Genomic DNA, 24,332 nt, shown 5'->3' on the forward strand with positions numbered 1-24,332 from the left:
GATAATCATTATGTTGTGAAATAATACAAGAAATCCTTCATATTATCCAAGAATAAGTTGCATCTTAGTCACACAATAAATACCCTTAATTTCATTTTGCTACGTGAAGAAATGTGTTTAGCTTTCATATGGTACATATCATTCTTCACTCTTTCTGATCAACTGTCAGCAAATATTGAAATACAGAAATAACTGTATTTATTCCACTTTTGAGAAGCCAAATTTAGCAAATACCATAAAATAAAACACTAGAAAAGTATGGGTAAGTATATTCAAGAGCTATTATTCCCTAATGACCAAGTGAGCTTGAATTCACAATGATTTCTTTCAACTGAAGATTTCAGCATATTATATAAAGACTCTTTCCTTCATTTTCCAGTAAAATATTCCTTTTCATTGTCATGATGATTATAACATTACTTACAACCACTTGCAGTCAAAAAGAATATATTATAATCTAAGTGAAGAACTATCTAAAATTGAGCAGTGTACAGATGGTGCCTACACATAATTAGACCAGAGGCAAAGGTATCTTCTCTCAAAAAAAAAAACATTCTATTCAACAATATTGCTTAAATCTACTGAGAAAACAAGACACATAGATCACACCTGAGCCTCTTGAGACTCCTAGATGTGACTGGAGACCTTACAAGAACCCATTCTATGTATAACTGCTAGCAGATTTCTTTCCTAGTTAAGTCAGATGCACTCCAGGGTGATATTTTGCCCCGACTAATATAAAATTAGTTTTGCTGGGATCAGATCTGCTCAGAAGCAGAAAACCAATATACTAAGGATACAATATCTTACTAAAAGCTCTTTAAAAATTCCAACAAATGTTTAAACATTCTGCTTATTTTAAGCAGATTTCATGAGTTAAGAGCATGCTTCCTAAGTTAATTATTATCTTATACATTTTAATGTAGAGCCAACAATAAATCATCAGAAAAAATGCAAGTGAGTTGAAATGGAGGGATGGATTTTCAACAGTTAGAGTAATCAGAAATACTAATCTGGTTGAAAATGACTCAAGAATTGTTTACACAATGAGTAGCTGGGCCAGAGGACCAAAAAAAAAAAGACAAAGAAATATTGACAAGCTTATTTTACAAAAATTGAAAAATTCAAATTCTCAGTAAATTCTCAGTCTAAAATCTGTGATCCAGCAAAATGATTTTGACATTACAACTAGGCAAGATACAAAGAAATTCAACAAAAACAATATGCTTGAGTTTCCATAAAATGATTTAAAAATGATTACTTCTAAAGAAACATTGGAAGTTTACCGCCTTGTGCCTCGTCATTTCTTACATTCCCTGGCTTAAGTTCAAGGCTGATGAAGCATTGTGTTTGACCTGCTGTACACGTCATGTTTCCTGACACAGACAGAAGTTCATCCATCAGGTTCACTCCTTCTTTCTGGAGAACAATGGCTGTTTTATTAAGTATGACTCTCCAAGAGACCTGGACATCTTCAAAGGCTCTGTGAACAAAGCAAACACATGAGCAGTGTGGTACCTAGTTCATCACCACTGATAATGCTGAAAATGACCAGTTCTCCCCATGACAGAAAGGTTAAGGCTCAAGGTCTACACAGTATTCCTCAATTACACTCTATTAGTAATGAATAAGCATTTGTGGAACTATTCTACATCAAGAATGTGAAAGCAAATAATATTTTTTGCCTATCATGTACCAAAAAAGTGAAAGTAAAAAATAAAGAGAACCCACTTATCTTTTAGCAAAAATTTCTCTATGAAACAACACTGTTGTTAAAAATAGTTGTTATTACAATAAAGGGCAAAAGATGACCTACATTTTCACAAAACATTTAGGTGAAAAAAGGAAAATGTGTGTGTGTGTGTGTGTGTGTGTGTGTGTGTGTGTGTGTGTGTGTGCGTGCATATCAAATATATTTATGCATCAGAATTCAAGGCTGTTGCAATATTATTAAATGCAAACAAAATTTTGTTACTCCAAGTGTCCCTCAGAGTGTAATGGTATATGGAGTCCTCAGAGAATAGTAAATATGATGGAGTGATGACCTACATAATCTGACATCTGTGAGGTACTTCACGAAGTACGAAACATTTGAGGCAGCCCTATATTATGATTATGAGCCAAATGTGTTAAATCCCAGATCAAGGACTACAGCACCTGCACACTGACACATCAAATTCCATGCTGCCTACTATCAAGGTTTCATTCTGTCTCCACTATTGTGTGAATCCCAATTAGTGTATACACTCACACACATATCAGTCACACCTGTTTGGCTGCCTTGTGACAAGAAGATGCAGTCTCCTCATATCAGCTCCTTCCCCCAGTTCAAGTCCATCCTGGGAGTCCTCACTGAATCCTATGATTCCATTGTGGAGATCACTTCCTGAAAAGAAAAGTGGAGGCTATAATACACTTAAGAATTTACAAGATCTGCAATGCCTTAGGAATCTTGCCAACTCAGAGAGCATAAGTGAAAAATCCAGAAATGAGGAGTGGGAGCTATAGTGTTTAAAGATCTTCACTAGAAATAAACCAAATATCTACCCTAAAACATCAAGGTAGAAAACAGCTTGAGAAACAGTTCAAGAAAAACACCAAATCCTCCTCCCCACCTAACACACATATACTCATCTCTCTGATGAGACCTTCCTTTACATTTGATTGCACTTGAAATTTTAAAGTCTGTGTATCCTCACAGAAGGTACCTATCCAGCAGCAGCTGTTTCACTTACTACTATCTTCCCAGCACCAAGAAGAGTGCTCACATTTGGTAAGCATTTACTAATATCATTTGAATAAATGAGCTCCATTTAACCCATCTACCTTCCTAAAAGTGGACTGACCAAAAGGGTTCATGTTACATGTTCAGTTATTTACCCCAGAACAAAACAAAACTACTAAGGAATTCTGACTCTTCTGAGCAACATTTAAGTTTACAGGAACCTTCAAACTAAAAAAGATATAAATATATCTTTTGGAGTAAAACCAGACCCCATACTATACTAATCACTTCACATCCTGGCCAGCATATGAGTGAGCTTCTAGGACTAGAGAAATGCCCGTGTACATTTTTAGCAGCTTTCTATTTCCCAGTGACCTGGTTTTGCAAAGTGATCCCAGAAGCAATGACCCTAAAGTAGTCACCTTCAAAAACTGCTTACATCCATCACTTGTAAATCTCACTCCTGAGGTTCCCAGCAGACAGAACTTCTACAGACTAGGTTAAGTTAAGGACACAGAAACTTCTTAGCTGTCCTGATTGAGGAAAGCTTATAGTCAACAGCCCCTGCTCTATTTCCCAGGTGTGAAACGTAAGCAAATGTGGAGTCCATGTCTTATGAACAAGCACATGATGGGCTACATTGGTCCAGGTGCCCTGGTGGGTCTTGCCTCAGCCAGTCCCCATTCTCACTAACTGATCACTGCCATCATTCCTTAGCCTTGCATCAGAACCTGTGTTAGCATTTTCTGTTTTGAAGCAATGGTTTCCTCGTCACCTTCAGTGGGGATTTGGTCTCTTTAAGTAGATTATAAGCTTCTCACAGGCAGAGCCTTCATTTATTTTTGTTTATACAACAGAAGCACCTAACATTATCTAATGAAAATAATGCTTGCTTTCCTTGCCATATCTACAACAAATTGAGGTCAAGTTTCTAGTAAGATGCTCCAGACTTCTAATCTGACAAACCTGTTTTATTGTAAAAGTGCTTTCCAAAATTTAAATGTGAAAAGATAATGAAATTAAAGATGAGAGAAATCAGCAAATTAATGATCCAGTTAAAACTGAAATATTATGAAGAAAAAGAGCCAAGTGAGAAAAAGATGAAGGGTACATTTACAGGCAGAGTGAACAACTCGGGATAATATGACCATGCGGATGTGACTGGTGGCATGCTGATTTTAAATCTTTCATCCTGTACCTCAGATAGGGTGTTAGTTTACAGGATATATAAAGTACTCAAAAAGCTTTACACCAAAAAAAAAAAAAAACCCACAAAATAATCCAATTGGTAAATAGGCAAAAGAACTAAACAGACATGTTTCAAAAGAAGAGATACAAATGGTCAGCAAACATATGAAAAAATGTTCAACATTTCTAGCAATTAGAGAAATGTAAATGGAAACTACACTGAGATTTCATCTCACTCTAACCAGAATGGCAAGTATCAAGAATACAAGTAACAATAATTATTATCAACAATGTGGGAAAAAAGGTTCACTCATACATTGTTGGTGGGATTGCAATTTAGTGTAACCATTCTGAAAAGCAGCGTGGAGATTCCTCAAAAAACTAGGAATAGAATTATCATTTGACCCTGTTGTTCCACTCCTTGATATATATCTAAAGGATTTAAAATCAGCACACTACACTGGTACAACCACATCAATGTTCATAGCTGTACAATTCACAATAGCTAAGCTACGGAACCAACTTAGGTACTCTTCAACAGATGAATGGATAAAGAAATTGTGGTATGTGTACACAATGGAATATTGCTTAGTCATAAATAAGAATGTGTGTATGACATTTGCTGGTAATTGGATGGATCTAGAGAATATCATGCTAAGTAAAATAAGCCAACCCCAGATAACCAAAGGGCAAATGTTCTCTCTGATATGTAGAAGCTAACTCATAATAAGGAGATGGGGAGGAATAGAAGTTCAGAGGATTAGACAAAGGGGAATGCAAGGGAAAGGAAGGGGGATGGGAATGGGAAGAACAATGGAATGGATCAGACATAACTTTCCTATGTACATATAGGAATACGACAAGGTGAATCTCAACATCGTGTATGCCCATAAGACTGGGATCCCAGTTAAAATTAAGACATATTCTACGCATGTACAATTTTATCAAAATGGTTTCTACTGTTATGTATCACTAAAAAGAACCAATTAAAAAATATTAACTCTAGTGACTCAAGTAATTCACTGTCTCAAGCTAAACTTAAATAGATTGATCTTATTACAACTTCCGGGCCACAAAAGTACATGTTTTACCTCCATCACTTAAAAGATACCTGCAATAATAACCATGGCAAAAGCTGCAAATCCAGTGGCATCTTTTCCCTTCACAATCTGTGCTCCCCCTTGAGGGTCTGTGTGGAACACAAAGAAGAATTCCTGCCCTTCAGAATCATCATCATCCAAAATTGGAACAGATACTTTGCGTTCTCTTTCTTCATCCAGAAACATAAGGATAAGACTTTGTTCTTCAAAGTCTTCTTCTTCAACTGCCCAGGTCTGGTTGGAGGTTTCATAAATATCCTGAAAAGGCAATGCATTTGGTTCCTTCTAAGCACATCTCTTGCCAAAATTTTTAACTGTTACACTGACATTGCCTTCAAACCCACCAGTTCTTTGGATACGAATTTCCACAGTATTGAATGTGCCATTCTTCATCTCCTCTTCAACATAAACAATGGGGGGGACAAGACTAAAAGTTCCATGAATGGAAATACTGGCAGTTACAGTGGTCATGTCAGGCTTCTCAGGCATGGTAGATGAACCATGAACGGTGACAAGATTCTCAGGGGTGGCAGACATACCAGTATTCTCAGTAATGATGACAGCCATCTCAGTTGTCTGAGGAATGGTAGTTAACTCGCTTGTGCCAGGATATGTGGTAGAATCAGTTTCTATAAGAATGAGAGTGGTATCAACTACGACAGTCACAGCTGTCAAGGGGACAGAAACATCCATGCCTGCCACATCATCATTATCCAATATTGTGATCACTGCAACACTGAAATCTAGATTCAGGCATGGTCTCCAATTAGCATCAAACTTTTGTAGTCCCTGAATTTCTGCTGAAGTAAGATTAACAAAAAAAGTTTCTTCCATCTCATGAAGCTGATCGTTAATAATGGTTATTTCAAAATCAACTTCAGCTTGGAATTTTTGAAAAAACATTTCCCCTTTCTGTATAGGCTCAAAGTCTTCCAGTGACTTTGCACTTCCTGGAGTTGTCTCATAGGAAACTTTAATAAGATCACTGTGGAACCCAAACAGTCTTTGCACATGTAATCTGATTATCTGTATATCTTCCGAAACCGTGATACTTCTTGAACTAGGGGAAAACTGGAAGACTCCCATAGGTTCAATTTCAGCAATGGTGAAACCTGATCTGGAAAAATTTAAAACCATGAGAATTGATTAAAATACGACTACCACTATAGGGAGTATTCTTTTATACATTTATGATGCTGCTCATGAAGCATCTTATAAATGACATGGCCTTACAAATTCCATATCCAAGAAATGAATGAGCAACAGTGACAGAAAAATTACTTAACAAGTCTTGGCTAAATGAAGAGCTCTTAGGTCTCTGCTATGTTTCTCCATCATCCTGGGGCCACTAACAGAAGGATCTGAATCCTCAGCATTTCTCTAATGATGAGTAAAAGACCACCAAAATCTCTGTGATGCTCTAGACATCAGACAATGTTTCTGTCTACCAAATAGAAATATTAACTAGTACTAGGAACACAATTCTTATCTCCTCAAACTGTCAGTAATGGGACTATTCTCTCATGTAAATGTAGCTAAAACTCTCTATATAAATTGGAAGAAACATCCATGGTTTAAAATTTTATTCTTTTCTTATGAATTTTTATTGTGAATTAATAACTATATCAAAAATTGGAACTGGTGGCCCATCAATCTTAATTCTGACTATGGACATATTTTCTTTGACGAACAGAGTTTAACATGTAAATAACTAAATGTAAATTTGAGTGCCTTTAAAGAAGACACCCCAGGCCTATCCCTCTATATTGTCAAGCACTATCAGTACATAAATTAGTTGTTAGAGTTCAGCCTGTGACAAGACAGTCAGGGTCCAAATTACGGCCAGAACACTGAGCTGTGTAGATGCTAGGTTTATTACCTTATGTATAAATCATTCTTCATTTATAAAATGGGACAATTAGTTATATCTAGTTCAAACAGTGGCTGTTTGGAAGAACGAAGAGTGTATGTGTGTGTGTGTGTGTGTGTGTGTGTGTGTAGAAGCACTATAACACTGAAAGCTATTATTGGTGTTGCTAAAGGCATTTGAATTTATGACCTTTAAATATGTTCTCTGGACAACCATTTCTTTTTAAATGATATATGCATAATGTGTAATCTAAAGCCATGTTTTCACCAACAGATGCCTCCCACATAAATGTGTGTGCACGCACAACAGTCTTGTGCACATATTTTCTACAGTTTACAAATAAGCAAACTGAGGAACAGAAAGACCAAGTAACTTTCCCAAAGTCACATAGCAAATCAGTAGCAGAGCCAGAACTAATAAGTGTGGTTCTCAGATCTGTCTTCTGCTGTTCTGGCCAAGTGCATCTCAGGCATGAGAAAAATAAACTGCTTTTAGGCGGGATATATTTCATTGCAAATATGCTTGGTTCCATATGAATAGTTACAATAGATACATCAAAAAATGAAATAAATTAAAGTCAAAGAGCTACTTGATTGAATAAGTAACATTATTACACTACTATGATGTTTTATTCTTATTTGTTATCACTTGGGGGAAATCAGGTATTTTCAGTAGCTTTGCAAAAGACAGTTTCCTGTAAAACAAGCATATTTGACGCCACAGTTCCTACTGCAGATGGAATTCAGGGTGACCACTCTCAAGTTAAAGGTCATGATGAGTTCTGTAAAGCAACAGAGTGGTGGCTGCTGAGACCCAGCCTCCCAGGCGGCGTCTTTGGCATGCAGGCTCTATGTTGTTTTACAGTTAAATGGTTTGCGTCTGCTTCAAGGTCAGTGACCCCTGTGCTTTCCTCTGTAGTGACTGATACCCCAGACCATTCCTCAGAGAATTTCTGGGTTGAGAATCAGGTTGGTCTTACCGGAGTTGGGCTCCACCTGGAGCACTGCTCCGCACACCTGACAGGTGAATGACGAAGGCCTCCAGCCGACCAGGACTGGGGAAGGTCCACAGCAAAACTCCTTTCCTTTGTTCACCATGGGAAAATGACAGGCTCCCTGAAACAAATGTGAAAAGTGAAGCAGGCTTGCTCTTAGGTTCTTAAATTGGAATTTGACTCCTACACATGTAGTGAAATATTTTCTTTTCCAAAATTTTGGAAGATAACATATTAAAAACTGGGGGAGGGAAAGGTATATAAATAAACTTGCAGAAGCTGCCCTAACCACATAAACCCAACTTTCAGTCCCTGTCTATTCATCACTTATCTTACCCTGCCCCAGCTTAACTGCCAAATCCAGTAGTGAAAAGAGAATAGTGTTAGGCAAGAGTCGACCAGTACTCAGTGTCAAGGGTCAGGCACTGGTTCAAATACTGACCCCAGGATACTTTGGAAATGTGTCTTGAAGTAGTTTATGACAAAATATCACAATGAATGTATGTTATTTTAGGTTACTTCAGAAAAAATAAATGTTACAAATATGGTAGAATAACTTAAATCTAGTCAGTGAGTTTGTGGGTGTTCATTATATTTTATTTTCCATTTTGTTGACAAATTTATTAGAAAAACTCAAAAAAGCTAATCAAGCCTATTTAAAGATATAAATCTATTTGGGAGAACTTCTGTAATTTTAAAATAATCAAGTTATTATAAAACTTCTAAATATTAATTTCATATGTAAACACAGTAACATACACAGACTTAAAGAGCAATGTATTCACAGATACATATTTTTAAATTATCTAAGCTGTTACCAGAACAAAAGTAAATAGATAGATAGAATAGAAGGAGCTGTGCATATCACCAAAATTGACAGAAAGGGTAGGGGAGTAACAAATAAGTGTTATTACAGAAAATAGATTAAAAAGATGATGAAATAGCTTTAATTTAGGGGATGTGCTAAAAGGAAAATCAAGCAGAAGAAGTACTTGATACATTATATCAACATTACCTATCCCGTGGCTATGGAAACCCCAGTAACCAAGGCAGTTCTAATGCTATGGTGGCTCTTAACCAAGCATCTAAATTCACTCTGAACTACTGGGATTCCTGTTGGGTTGCAAGCTGGCCTGTCAATATTGTCATTTTCTGTCCTGGGCTCTCACCCTCATCTAAAGGATTTCAGGTTTTTATTCCATTTTTTGGCTGAGAACTTGAGAAAATGAAAATCTTTCCATCTTCACAGAGAGACTGTGGATCTCAGTTCTTACACAGGATTCACTACATTTATGACTGATGGTACATGGTATTTGCCTGGTGACCAGGAGGACACTGTAAATAAATGACAGGTGGAGGGGGAAGTACAAAGATTCTGAGTCCACTGAGATCTCCTTTATAACTGCCGTCACAAGGATTTGGAGTGGGTTCTGTATAACACGTCAGAGGTCAAACCATCTAATGCTTACATCTTGCTCAAAAAGTTAATGATATAATTTTTAAAATTCAGTATGTAAAGTAACCACAGTTGTTCTATTAGAAATATTCAAGTGGACATGTAAATTAATGCAAAGTTACATCTTTTTAATTACCATATGGACCAAATAAGGTACTCAGAACTACTTTTAACAAACTCTTAATGTACTGGCAAAGCATTCTGCTTAGTGACCACTGTTTTGAGGTAAGGTATGAAGTCTTCAATGTGTCTCAAAAAAAGTTTCCCTCCTCCTCACCAATCTGCTCTTACAATTCTGATCACTTACATATGGAAATACTATATTAGGAAGCTAATAGTTTAGAGTCCAGAGGAAGGATGACCCAAGAAATTGGCCAGTTACACATCTGCCTATCCTATAGGCTGATCCTAGAAACACTACAACTCACCCAGTATTGGGGTCATGTTACCAACAGTGATGAACTCAGGGATTTCTAACCCAGGAGCATATCCTGTGGTCCAGGTCACTGAGAGAGCATCATATGTTCCTGTCCTAGAAATCATAACTTGGCTTGTGCCAGCAGTGATATCCGTGAGTTGAAAAGCAGTGGATTCAAATCCAACCTGAAGAAAAACATGTTTAGATTATTTCATGTTTTATTTGAAAATTTCCAGGGAATTTGAAGTGTTAAATGTCAAATTTCCTTTTGTTTATATATTTCCTTTTTTACAATATATTCAATTGAAAAAGATTTAAGAAATAAAATCTCATATTTGAAAATTTATTCTGCTTCATAATTTAGATTATAATCTATAGCTTTCTCTTTTTGAATAAAATGCAATTCCCTCATTGGACAATATCCAAAAAATAAATAAAACCATAATTAAATGAAAGCAAAAAAAAATTAAATGGCATTTTAATATAACAACCTGATTTGTCTAAAACTGAAATCCAACCTTTTGCTAAGATGTAACAACATATTTCTTCATTTACAAAATGAGCATCATGGACTGGACCTTCTCTTAAGGTTTTCAATTTTTTGATTCAACTTGATATCTTTTTGTGAAGATCAGAAAACGTCAAAGATTTTTTTAAAAAAATAACTGTCCTTTTCACAAGCATCACATCCCAGGACATGTGATTTATAGATGAAATAAGTTCTAGTCAATGAGTTAAAATAAAACCAGATTTCTAGCTTCACATTGTGATTCAGACAGCTCAGATTACCTCTTCTGGTTTCAATAACTGTAAATTTGGAATATAATTTGATCAATGGTTTTATTGTAAGACTTACTCTTCCCTTTTAAAATTAGAAAGAAGAATAGCAGAAGAGTATGGGAGGATGCTGAAAGACAGCTTCTGGAATCACAGAGGAGAAAACAACAGTGACAACTTTTACTTGACACTAGTCTAGAGTCTCTGTCACCAAGATCTCTGGTTAGCAACTGCCAAGAGCTTTGAGTGAGATCATGCTTGCTACATGGCTAGAGGACTATAGGAACATATCCTAGTCACATCACAAGCACACATACACACACCATGTAAATACTGGCAGGAGTACAGAGGATACATTGCACAAATAATGTTGCCCTTCAGGGTGGATGGTAAAGTGTTGTGTACAGTTAAGGAGTAAGAAATACTTAGCTACTCCAAATGAATGGCTTGGGATAAAATGAATTTATTTAATAATAACCAGTGAACACAAAAAACCAACAATGTTTCAGAGACTTTCAGTTAATTCTATTCCCTTACTCATTCTTGAACAAAAGAAAACAAAACCGTTCCTTTCAATATTTTTAATGCTGGTGGATTCCACTTTAGAGGACAGAGCAAATGCACTTGCTATGAAGAAGATACCCAGGAAAGAGTAGCTAAAGAGCATTCTGTAATGGCCAGAGACTGTATCTGCCCATATTCCTACCCATTCAACCACACAGATTCCACATCAGCGTCTGGAGCCAGGCTTGTCATTTGAGCTCCCATCTGAAGGAGCAAGGAGGAATTACATCTCATAACATCTTCAAACAGATATCATGTTGCCATAGCCATAGACAGCAGACCTAGCTTTGTCTTATATGGACAGAATCAAAATAAAAGAAAGTAAGGCCTTTGTTCTTCTTCAAATTGCTGAAATGATTGGGCAATAATTTTTCCTGAGATGAACTTGGACAACTCAGATACTTGGGTGCAACCATATCACAGAAAGCCTTCTAGCATTTGTCTAAGTCAGCACAAACTTGCACAGTAAACCAAAGCCTGAATGGCAAAGACAAACATGAAAAGATCTGAAATATTCACTAATATTTCATTCTAATTTTAATTACTTAGTATAAGTAACTCAAAAGTAAATAGTTAATATCAAGGAAAGACTTGGGCATTTCAACTTTAGGTTGACTGTTATTTTAAAAATTCCACAACTTACATTCAAATTCTACAAGATAAAAAATTTTCTAAAACCCTAAAAAAGTAAACATATTTCCTAACTAGTGTTGAAAGTTGACAATTACTTTTATTATTTTTCTATTATGTCAACTTTGATATTCACAGGATTATTCAGATTGAATGATTGATATTAAGAAACTCTCTAGGAACTTGGTCCTTCTTGTGAAGCTGCCCTCTGCTGGTCGGCTGCAGTACCACACCAGGGCCAATTACCTGAGAATTGGCTGCTTCTTCAGGGACTGGAAGCACAGCAGATTTTGCTTCATGAAGAATGGTTGGCATTCCATAGACATTTCCACTGAGGAGCATCACAGTCACTAGCTGCAAGGTGATATTGGAGCCCAGTGACAGAAAGACCTAGAAACCAACAGCATCAATTACATTTTTTTAGTTGTTAAGAAATGATTTTTCGAGTAATATAGTGAGCCTTTAGCACACTGCCTGAGGTTCCCTTAGTAGCAATTTCATCATTGTGTGACCTTAGTCTTAAAAAAACTCCAGCATTTAGAGTGTGAAGTGAGGAGTAGTCGTTGCATAGTATAAAAACTTGCAAACGTTCCATGTGTACTCAAATAGTCTCAAAAAGGTATCAAGTAGCAGTGTTGGTGAAAAAATCATGTGTCAAGGGAATGGAAAGAGCACACTGTTGAATAATATCAGGCCCTGAAACCCAGCAAAACCCACTTTCTTCCTCTTCATTAATTCATAAAGAATTAATGATTTACTCAAAATGGACAATGAATTAGGTATCTTGATTATTTGAATGTTGAATAAATAAAAATTACTAACATCATGTATTAAATTACCAGTGGACAAAATTTTAAAGTCCAACAAAATAAGGGAAGTTCTGAACTTACAAACTGATGTTACACTAAAAGTATTTTTGAAACTTATAATACAATTTTACATAGAAACATTGTTATTGGTAATGGCTAACCCCAAGTTGTACAATAACCTGAACTATTCCTAAAAAATTTTGTATCTTTGTTAAATATAAAAGCAACCACTTCTATGCAGTCTCTTCTTCTTTCAAATATAATTAACTTAAACATGTGTCATTTCCTCAAATGTACAAAGGGTACACAATAGCAGTTTCAAATGATGTGCAACCTAAGGGCAAAAGATGTTTCATTCTTTCCAAATGACATTTTCTGAGCCAGGGGAGAGCTTAGTGGCAGAGCACTCACCTAATATTTGTTGGTTCAATGTCATACTGTGAAAAGAAATTACATAACTAAACATGAATTTTAGTTCAAATGTTAAGGAAACAAATCATAATATTAAACTTTAATCATGTGTACCCCACCTGTCTGGGTAGCTAGTGATAATTTATTCCCATTTTCTAAAGAATGAAGGATGAGGTGTCATCATAAACACAGAGTCCCTGATGCCTTTCCTCTTAACTCTCTGTTCATGGGCCCATCCCAGACTTGTGTGATGCAGCAGTTCTTCAAAGTACAGGAATTAAACATTAAAATTGAACTGTGGTCACAGCAGATTTGAGGAACAACTGGTCTACCCACAGAAAAGTGGTTAGATGAATTTGAAAAGAAACTTGAAAGTTTTAGGCAGTGATCATGTTCTTCAACATGGCCTTCTATATCCCTGATCCAAGACTACCTCGTCAGTGCTATTTTATATATTTCTCATCACTCTTAATGCCATTTGGGCACAAACAGAAAGAATTTATAGTCCCATGATATCCTGTGCACCCACATACTTTTTAAATTGGTTGTTAGTGAGCCTCTCTTACACTAGACAGAAGGACCAGGATGACAGGAATTGTGTCTCAATCATCTTTGATCAGTTCTGCTTCCCATAAACACCAGCACAGAGATGAGTGCTCAAAAAATGACCCAACCACAAAGGTAAATCTCCTCCTTCATTCCCACTTAAGCCCTTTAAACCTAGACATGTTCCTTCAGTGAACCAATGGTTCCTGCAGTCAGTGTGTGCCTCATCTAAGAACCCACTTCTTAGACAAGTGTGGTAACAGTTTAAACTCCATGGTCCAGGTCTTAAACCTACATCAAGAGTCTTAGCAGAAGCTTTCCTTGTTCAAAGACCCACTTGAAAGTAGCCACATCACAACAGACTAAACATGTCATGGTCTTGGTTGTCTTCCCTTTGGTTGACCTATCCTGACCTGTCTGAAATCCTAACTTTTACCCAGAAGTATGGAGCAAGGAGAATTACATACTCTGCACTATGTGCTGTGTAACTATATTGTGTAATAATATCCCAAACCTCAAAAAACAATGTGTTATATCTCGGATGGGAGGGAGGAAGTGGATCCTTAAAAAAGTCCTGCCCTTGTTTTATAAGCATGTTGCATCTTGATCCAAACATTTACTTTGAAAAACTAACTCACCAATATCTAATTATGTGCAGTTTTATACCACACATCCTCAACTATAGGAGTGAAGAAGAAAGAACCCATGCATTTGAAATAGGTTAATGAAAGAAGTTATAGTAAGAAAATATAGCAAGCTTCTCAGTATGCATGAACTAGCAAATTTTATTTCTGTTCATTGGAAATTAGAAACCATAAGAACAAACTAGTTTCAAAGAAGATTTTAAGAACACTATATATAATTCAAATGTGGTATTAGGAAATCTAAGTGTCTTCATAAACTATGCCATTATGCTGTCCAAGTAAAAGAAAGAACTACTATCATTCAAAGTGATCTAGGTACCACAAAAAGCTACCTAATAGCCAGGCATATCAAATGTCTTAGTCTATGTAATATATATCATATATTTTAGGTGAGTGCAACTTTCAACTGTACACATCAGTTAACAAAATAATACAATAATCTTCTCTGTGGAAGGCTTGTTGGCAAATTAATGCAATATATAAAATGATACAAATCTATTCATTAAAAAGTTAAAGAATAACCCCTAGTATTCATTAGCAGCTTATAATTGACTGTTCAGAATGTGATGTTATGAATGTGTTGGAGAATTTTTCCAGTTATATAATTTAGGCACAATGTATTTTTGAAAATTTCTTCTAATTTGTAAAAGAGACTTAATACAATGATTTTCTGGTTAACTTAATGTCCCACTCTTTTACCCAGTATTGCACTATTTTGGATTTGGAGTTTAGAAATTTATAAATCAGGGCCATGACTTCAAGTCAGTTTCTCAAAAAAAAAAAAAAAACTACAGGCTCATAGTAATAATTATGAACCCCACGTCTCACAAACAAGCCTCCATTTTTCTCTTGTATCAAACACCAAAAACAGTTAAAGACCTAGGTGCACAAAAGATCAAAAGCTTACACAGTAAGCATGAATTAGTGTAATGGACTTGTTGCTTATTCTGAATGACCACCTTTCTTCTATTGATTGCAACTTTATATAAAATGGATGAAACAAATAAGAAGCTACATCATTTCTCTCTTGCTTTGTGTTTTGTGTAGTCTCTTTCCACCACCCTTTATTTGTTGAAAGTAAACCTCAAAACTTTCTGTCATTTTTAGGAATATAAAAGACCAGGCATACATAAATTGAAACTGCAATCTCACATTCAATCCAAGCTCCCTGTTTATGATAGTTCTTGCTTGATTAGGATCTACAAAGAGAAAGAGGTCATACTATGATTTCAGTACTCCTCCAAACCTCAGCCCCAGGACCTTCCCATCAGTCATCTGACACTTCCAGGTTTGGGACAAGAGGAAGGCCTCTTTAAGACAAAAACCTTGTCTCTCTGCTATCCTCCTTTCTTGGCCAACACTGACAGCCACCACAGCTCCATGAAAACAGCGCCCTAATATTTAGGCAGTGATCATGTTCTTCAGCATGGCCTTCCATATTCCTGATACAACTTCATGGCCTCAATTTGGGTGTTCCTCAAAGGCTTCAGAATTCCACTCCTCAGTGTTCCTCAGAAGAGACAACTTATTCTCTTGATGACTTTGTGATTCACCCCATTTTTCACAATGCACCCTACTGATTTTTCACATGGTGACTGCAATCTGGCTACTTTTGGGGCAGTCTTTCATAATCATAAGAGAATTCAATTAAATAATTTCTCTCCTATCATAGAGACTGATGTGGTTTGCACCATCCTTGTAAGGATTAAGATAAACAGTCACTTAAATCACTTTCTGTGGGTTCAAAGACTGAGAAAGACTGCTGGAGTATCTACTTGACCCACAGGAAATTTAGGCCTTTTTATTGCTCAAATGATGGCAGAGAGATGCGCTACTCTCTCTTTCTTAATACTCTCAAAAAAATTATACTGATTTCCAAAATTTCAAGGACAGAAGCAGGTATCAGTTCCTATACTTAATGCAGGCCCTTCAAGTTCCAGAGAGCAAGAATAAGTCTCTCTCACTATACTATCCTGGAACTATGTAAGTATTGAATAATCCCTGCTATTATCTAGATAACTATACTTAGTCATTTATAATCTACAAAATCATTGTCCAATAATTACTATGCATTCCCTAAGGCCTTTTCATTGATATGTTAAAATGTCTAAGCAAGACTCATAAGTAATAATGAGGTAAGCAAAGACTCCCTAAAAGAATAATAAGGACATCACAAACCTGATTCTTTATTGGAACAATGTCAACTTTATATCTGGCACAATCTTGAACCACCAGCTGCATCTCTGCATTTTTTGTAGCAACTAGCTGTTCTTTATGATCAGATGATATTCGAAATCTAACAGCCACATCTCCAAATGTGCCAGCAAGCCTGGTGATATTAATTTGGACAAATCTAATAAGGTCCTGTCCAATAAGTATTGACTGGTGATCTGGATACAAGGCAAATACTCCATGTGGATAATCATTTGCAGACACAGAGAACAATGTGATGCATTTTTCCACATCCAGTTCTGCTCCTCCCTCTACAGAAACTAGCTGCATCACACAGTCCTCCTCTATCTCAGGTATATTATCTGGCAGCAAATGAACATCAAAGCTTGCATCAGTGTCTCCATCAGCCATGGTGAAAAATCCATTGTGGAAATAAAGTCACCAGTGATATCAAATTCACTACTTAATTCCCAGTAAATCTAAAATAAAAGGGAAAAATTCCAACAAAGTTAGATAATCCACTATATTAAACCAAATAAATTAAATATCCCTTTATAAAGTACAAAAATAAATTTTGTTGTGCATCATTACATTCAAAGCCAAATCCTCTAAGTATATGTAAGTTTGTGTAGTATATGAATCACTTCAGGCATTCATTGTAATTTGCAAAACATGATTTAAAATTCTCACTATTTGACCTACTTCTAAAATAATCAAATATTTTGAAGAAAGAAAAGCAATTTAACTAATTTTAGCGCACCAATTCCATAATTACATTAATTAGTGAACCATATATGATATTTTAAAATAAAAATAAGTAGAAAATTTGATGATTCACATCAGAATTTGATTTTGTTTATTTTAAATATAAAGGGAATATTTATAAATTATCAAGAATTTATCATTAATTCCCAAGCATTGTTGAACTCCAAACTATAAAAATTCAACTGAAGAAGTACCAGTTAATATCCATTACTGGAAGAGAGGTTAACTGTATGCAGAAATTTCACAAAATATATTTTTCTGGCAAAAAAAATACCTGTCATTGACTTTAGCCAAATACCAAGAGAACTTCTAAGAGAATCCTCAGTTTATATCAATAAACACACAAATGCAACCCCTTAAAAAACACTTGCTAACTGGAGATATCCTGTTGATAAATAAAGCCTTAAAGAATGTAATAAGTAATTTCTAAAAAAATCAAGAGGCTTACACAGAAAAGGTTCCGTATTTATAGCAAGAAATAAAATACAAAATAGTTCAGTCCTTCACAATGAAGCCTGAGAAAGGTCCTTCATACACTAACTGTAATCATATTGAATTCAGAAAGAAAACCAGATTTGATGAGATCTGCAGAGGCCAGAGGTGCTTAAACGAAGCCTCTCAATTTATCTCAAAAACCCAAGTAATTTTAGTTTTTCAAAAACTTTAAAGAAAAATGCAGGCTCTCTGTCACTCTTGACCACATTCAATAGGTAAATTGGTGTACTTGGAAAAATCAAATGAAAAATAATACTGTAATTTCTCCAAAGGTGCCCTTCACCCTTCTGACAAGGAAAATGATGACCAGTGGTCCTTCCAAATCTGGTGGCTCCACATAAGTCTTCTTAGATAAAGACTCAGGAGCAAAATGAACAACTCCATTTGGATCACCAAACTTTTGTATCTAAAAAAATAAATAAATAAAGACCATTAAAAGAGCAGAGTAAATAAACAACTATGATGAAATTATAGCATCCAACATATTAATGCACCAATAAGCCGAGAAAATAGAAGAAACATAGAAATAACATTTGACTATAATATGCTTACCTACTTGATTAAAAAAAGAGAGTAAACTACTATACTAACTGTTGTCTAAGATGAATAGGTTTTTATTCCATAAAAATAATGGGAACAAGTATGCAGAAAATTATAATTTGCAAAACCTGAAAATGATATGAATTTGATACCTAATTTTTGCTTTATTCATCTTAATTTTCTAGCTATGACATGAAGTGGACAGAGGCAAAAATGCCCTGTAATTTTGCTTAATTTTATGCCTCAAATAGGAAGGACTACACCTCCAGTTGTTTGCTCAAACAACAGTCTGGATGTTGTCAAAGGTGTTCTATAGATATGATTAACCTTAAGGATCAGCTGGCTCTAAATAAAGGAGATTAGCCTCTATAGTGGGTGGTCATTTCCAGCCAACTGAAGAATTGAAAAGCAAACACTGATGTTTCTTGCAGCAGAAGGAAACTGTGCCTCAAAACTGTAACTCAGGAACCTTGCTTGAGTTTGCAGCCTGCTGGCCTGCCCCACGAATTCCCACTCAAGACCCACAGACAGCTTCAGTTCTTTCCTGGGTCTCCTGCCTGCCAACTCCCATAATCACAGGAGACAGTTCCTTAAAATCTCTTTCTCTTTTGCAATCACTCTATGTGTATGTGTCCTACTGGTTCTCTTTCTTCAGAATACTATGACAGAAGTAGATTCTCAAACAAGAGTATTTTCCAAACACACAAACAAAAAAATCAAATAGTGCTCTCTCTCTGTACATTGTTTTCAGTAGCTTACTAATACGGGGCTACTTAATTCCCAGTAATTCTGGCCCTCATGACTAGGTGATTCATATCACATATATAGAATCCAGGTCTAATATAATACCAAATCATTGTGTTAATCAAACAAGTGCATTCTTTCTTCAAAAAACCTGATTTATAGCACATTAATAATTTTTCTTTATTTTGAAGACAAAGATGACATAACAAATACTTCCTCTGTAAAAGTGCAAATATTGCCAAACAAATTTTCTCAAAGATTGTAAAATAAGTATCACTCTCTTAAAACTTTTTAAAAATTGCTAATAATCAGGCTATGTCATGAACAAACATAAAAATAAAAGGGTTTGATCTGTTGGAATTACTATGACTTCTTATGGCTTCATAATTTTCAATTCAACACAAGCATATAGAGTTTCAAACACTATAAATGAATTTGATAAATCTATTAAATCTGAAATTTTGTAGGTAAAGTCAGACTTACAGTTAATGTAATATCTTTAGCTTCGGAGTCTAAGTTAGCGTCTCCTTTCACAAGTTTAAGTTTAATTACAAAGGTCTTTTCAATTTCAATTTCTTCATGAGGATAGATTGTCAGAATTATGGTTCTCACTCCATCTTCTCCATCTCCAAAAAAGAATGATCTGCTCACTGGGTCTGCAATGTCTCTGTTCTGTGGTGGTAAGGTTTCCTGAGAATTGGGTCCTATTATCTCCCAGTTTACCTGCAAAATGTTTTTTTTTTTAAATTTTTTAATAGAGAAGATTAGTTTTAACCAAAGGATTATTGCAGTATATGTAGTATTAGAAAAAAACTAACATACATATATTACAAAACTATTATAGGATAAATCCAGAGAATTCCTACTTCATCAGCTTATTTTTTAATAAAACAATGGCATTTGCAAATATGACCTGCATGTCTATGTAGTTAAATTCCTATTGTAAAATGAACAGAAATCTTCATAAGTTGTTACAAGTAACAAATTTTCACATTATAATAAATGTATTTTTAAATTTCAATAATTCCAAATTTCATATTTTTCATATCAACTATGAAGGAAAAAAACAGGGCACTTGTTTTTGCTTGTCACTTGATCTTCCAACAACACTATATGCTATCTTTCTTGGCTTGTATGGTACTTACAGGGCACATGCCTTCCTGGTTTTCTTCTTCCTTTACTTTCAGTCTTCTTTGCTAGCTCTCTGCTCTGAATGCTAAATTTCAGAAGCCCAGGGCTCAGCTACATACTTTCCACATCACTATCTACACTCTTTGATCTCAAGGTTTCAAACAACTCTCTGAGTGTCAGTGCATTCCTAGTCTGTGCCGCAGCCCTGACCACACGCTGTGCATGCACTCACACACTCCCCTGCCTACTTGACTCCTCCACTGGCATGTCAACTAGTATCTCAAATTAACATGGTAAAACAGAACTCCTGATTCACCCCCAAACTTCTGAATATCAGTAAACAGTACTATTTAGCCAATTGTTCAAACTAAAATTCTAGAAGGTATCCTTGATTCCTCTCTTTCTCTCAGTCTCCAATTTGAACCCAGTGAATTTTCCTCCAAAACACACTCAATATCTATTCACTGATCATCTCTTTCCACCACCATTTCTGCAGAGGGCAATAGCCTCCTAACTTAATCCTGGTGCTTCTACACTGCTTCAATGGCAAACCACTTTCCTAACAGTAGTCAGTGTGAGATGCTTTCGATGACAATCCATGACATTATTCCCATTCTTAAGTCTCTGTAATAGCATCCTATTTTCAACTAGAACTGATCTTTCACCTGGAAAAGGAGATTCTATGTGATTAAATACCTATTGAGCCCTCTAATCTATCTTGTACTCTTGTACCATTATTTGCAAGCCCTGACCACTGGGACCTCTCCTAACTCACATCAGGCTATGTCTCTGCAGGACTCCCACATACTTAACTCTCTAACAATTACATGCCCTCAGCCTTCAGCTTCAACATCATATCCTCAACATCCAATTAAAGGTAGCCAGCAGCCAGGCGTGGTGGAACAAGCCTGTGATCCCAGCTAGTTAGGAGGCTAAAGAGGATGTTTGCAAGTTCAAGGCCAAAATCTTAGCAAAATCCATTTCAAAATGAAAAAATAATAAAGGGCTCAGGTAAAGTTCAATGATAGAGTGTCCTAAGTTCAGCCTCCAGTGCCACACAAAAAAGAAAAGTAGACAGCCGGTCATTCACAAATGTATCTCCCAATTTTATAAACAGAGCCTTAATTGTAATCAGATAATGTGTTTTTACTAATTTTATTATTGTTTAATGATGTTTTCTAAAGTGAGCACTCTGTAAGAACACATAAGAGATCTAATTCACAAATATATTCTTAGTACTTAAAACAGGATCAGCACCTAGAAATCTCCCAATAAATATTTGTTGAAGCTGGGCATAGAAGCATATGCCTATAATCCCAGTGGCTCTTAAGAGGATGCGCAGGAGGATCACGAGTTCAAAGACAACCTCAGCAACTTAGCAAGGCACTAAGCAACTCAATGATACACTGTCTCTAAATAAAACACGCCAAAGGGCTGGGGATGTGGTTCAGTGATTCAGTGCCCCTGAGTTCAATCCCTGGTACCGGGAAAGAAAAAACACATAAAAATAAAAAATATTTGTTGAAGTTATTAATTTAAACAGAATCATTAACTTGCTCTCAAGAATTCCTTGAGGATAGATGTATGTCCAATACACTTTTATGTACTTAATCTTATCCAGAAACCATTTTACCCATACAAAGTAATTAATAAATACTATTTATTGATTGTGAATAAGCATATATATTTGGAGAAGAAAATCTAAAATTATATACAATCTATCAAAAATTATTTTTAAAACCAAAAAAAAAAGAATAACTCTACCTGAATCTCCCCTAAGAGTCTTCCAGTTCTTTTGAGGACCAAGGATAAAATCATTGTGGAATTGGGGTTAGGAACAGAAATGTTGCTTTGATTGAGAAATCTTATAGTGCTAAATGGAGATTCACTCTTGGTTATGGTGATTCTGCTCACTAGGTGGCGCCCAAGGATCGCTCCACCAGTAGCTCCAGTGAGAAGAATTTCAAAAGGCTCCTCAAATTCACTGCATAGCGAGAAGGAGCAATTCTGGGTCTAAACATATTAAAATGCTTGTAAAATCCAAATAACTAGTCATTTTCCAAATTGATCATACATATTCAAGGCACAGTAGTCAGACTCCAAATGGACGAAGAGGGTGCTTAACTGAAAGCATGAATGGTCAGCATCAATATTACATAACCTGGGACAGTTATTAGACTTTCCTCCTCTCTTTTCAGTTGCTTAAGGCTTAAGGCAGTGTACTGAAGGATGTTTCCACATTCTGATTAGAGTTTTTAAGTCTCCAGAAATAGAAATTATCTCTCCTATTTGAAAGGAAACACATACACAATGATGGTCCCTGGACCCCTTTCCCTATGCCCAACATCCCCTAAAGTCTTTCATCTGCTCTTTCTCAATGGGGACATGTATTATGGGTGCATGTTAGAGTCAGATCTCAATATCATGTTTTATGTGGGCCCGCACAGTTTCCTGGATTACCAACCTTTCACTGCCATCAGTGATGGAGACATTTATAAAACTTAAGTTCTGTCCATGCTAAAAGGTGACTGAACTGCTGTGCAGCATATAACTGACGCCCCCTGGAACAGCAGAGGAGCTCTGGGTGATGACATCAGCAGTCACGATGCCATAAGTTCCATGCAGCCTCACCACTGGGATCACAGTTGCTCAAACATACTCCTCCACTGTAAGGGGAACTGGGAGTTAACTGGTACACCGGAAAAAGCAACCAACTTTTATATGATTCAGACAAATTAAACTAGGTAACTAAACATAATGTGACAAGGCAAGCTATCACTTTAAAAACGATTAGTGAAAATTTCATGACTCTTTTTTTTTTTTTTAGGAATAATGTAGTTCACTAGATGTTGAAAGTTATAGTGAACAGTAAAGGTTAGAATCCACACAACCTATTTAGTCATTAGTATAGGCATTTCTTCTCTGTGTACCATGTACAAACATAAAGACTTGGTTTATAAGACAATGTTAGCTGGACTTAAGAAACTTCAAATTTATATATGGATTACAAATTTTATATGGATTAGTTCTAAATAGTTTGTTTAAAGATAATAATATAAATAAATAAAATGTATGCTACTTATATGAATACTTAAAAAATCTACATAAAAATTCTGTTATGGTTTCAGGTCCTTTAAAGTATACTGTGAATATGAAAATGCAACCTCAATGCTTGATTTCAATTTAAAAATTAATTTTAAAATCTTTATTTCTACTTGAGCTCTACTAACCTCAATATATTAAAATATCATTTCATATAGTTCACATATCTAGGGATAAATAAGAGTGCACTTACATAAAAAACTATATATAGAGAGGTATTACCCCATGATTCCTGAAAAGAGAGTGAATCAAAATTAAGAAACGGAAAAAATAGTCAAAATACTATTTCTTTCTTCATGCAAAAATTCAACACAACTTTTACTAGTTGTAGACTAAAGTTCAGAAAATTGTAATATCTTGCATGATTTACCCATAAAAGTCATTATTAACCAATTCCTTAAATTATTTTTTGTTGAACTTTAAAAATGTCGAGATAACCAAAGAATTTTGACAGAAACAATGGAGCCAACAAATTACTTGCCCAAGATAGATAACATGTTAATTTTTCAGATTAAATAGCATTTTTATTTGTTATTTTCAGATATACATGACAGTAGAGTGTATTTTGACATGTTATACATACACGGAGTATAACTTATTCTAATTAGGATCCCATTTTTGTGGTTGTATATGATGTGGAGTTCACTGGTCGTGTCTTCATATATGAATATAAGAAAATTATGTCTGATTCATTCTACTGTCTTTCCTATTACCATTTCCCCTCCCTTCCCTTCATTCCCCTTATATTCTTCCTTTGAATAAAACCATTTCCTAGAAAGGGAGCTTTCTCTTTCTCCCTAGAAAGGGATATAGCCATAATTCTCTGTACTCTTTTTCTATAGAAGGGAACTTCTACAAAGGGAAAGTGATACTCAAACTACTTCCAAAAATAGGATCAAGATCCAGACACTACCTCCACCTGCACCAATAACAAAGTCATTTCAAAGGTAATTATTCACTAAAAAGTGAATATTCACTAATTTCTTATGACATAGGAAATTAAATAATTTAGAGAAGTTTTCATTAAAATGTTTAAAACTGAAACATTTTAATAATCCTAAGGTTAAGTATAATTTTTTTTCTACAATTACTTATTTTTAACCATTTGGCTTTGCCATACACAGAATGGTTCAAGACTTCATATTGATAATTAAAAACATTTTCAAAATTAGTAAGTATAAAAATATAAAGGTATATATGTGTGTGCACACACACATATACACCAAACCAAGAAAATTTTACATATGCAAA

The 24,332-nt window shown here is 35.4% G+C and overlaps 1 protein-coding gene across 1 annotated transcript in view; it reads right to left on the minus strand.

Annotated features, from left to right (window-relative positions):
• LOC120890492 (adhesion G-protein coupled receptor V1) overlaps positions 1–24,332 on the minus strand; it is a 101,893-nt gene that overhangs the window by 23,690 nt on the left and 53,871 nt on the right. Inside the window, 12 exon segments of the mRNA XM_078036538.1 lie at positions 1,312–1,483; positions 2,269–2,386; positions 5,025–6,130; positions 7,863–7,998; positions 9,762–9,936; positions 11,969–12,112; positions 16,311–16,729; positions 16,732–16,783; positions 17,821–17,970; positions 19,332–19,571; positions 21,744–21,963; positions 22,444–22,645. Coding sequence (XP_077892664.1) covers positions 1,312–1,483; positions 2,269–2,386; positions 5,025–6,130; positions 7,863–7,998; positions 9,762–9,936; positions 11,969–12,112; positions 16,311–16,729; positions 16,732–16,783; positions 17,821–17,970; positions 19,332–19,571; positions 21,744–21,963; positions 22,444–22,645 — 3,134 coding nt within the window.

This window comes from Ictidomys tridecemlineatus, unplaced genomic scaffold, assembly GCF_052094955.1.
Source record: "Ictidomys tridecemlineatus isolate mIctTri1 unplaced genomic scaffold, mIctTri1.hap1 Scaffold_417, whole genome shotgun sequence".
NCBI classification, from domain to species: Eukaryota; Metazoa; Chordata; class Mammalia; order Rodentia; family Sciuridae; genus Ictidomys; species Ictidomys tridecemlineatus.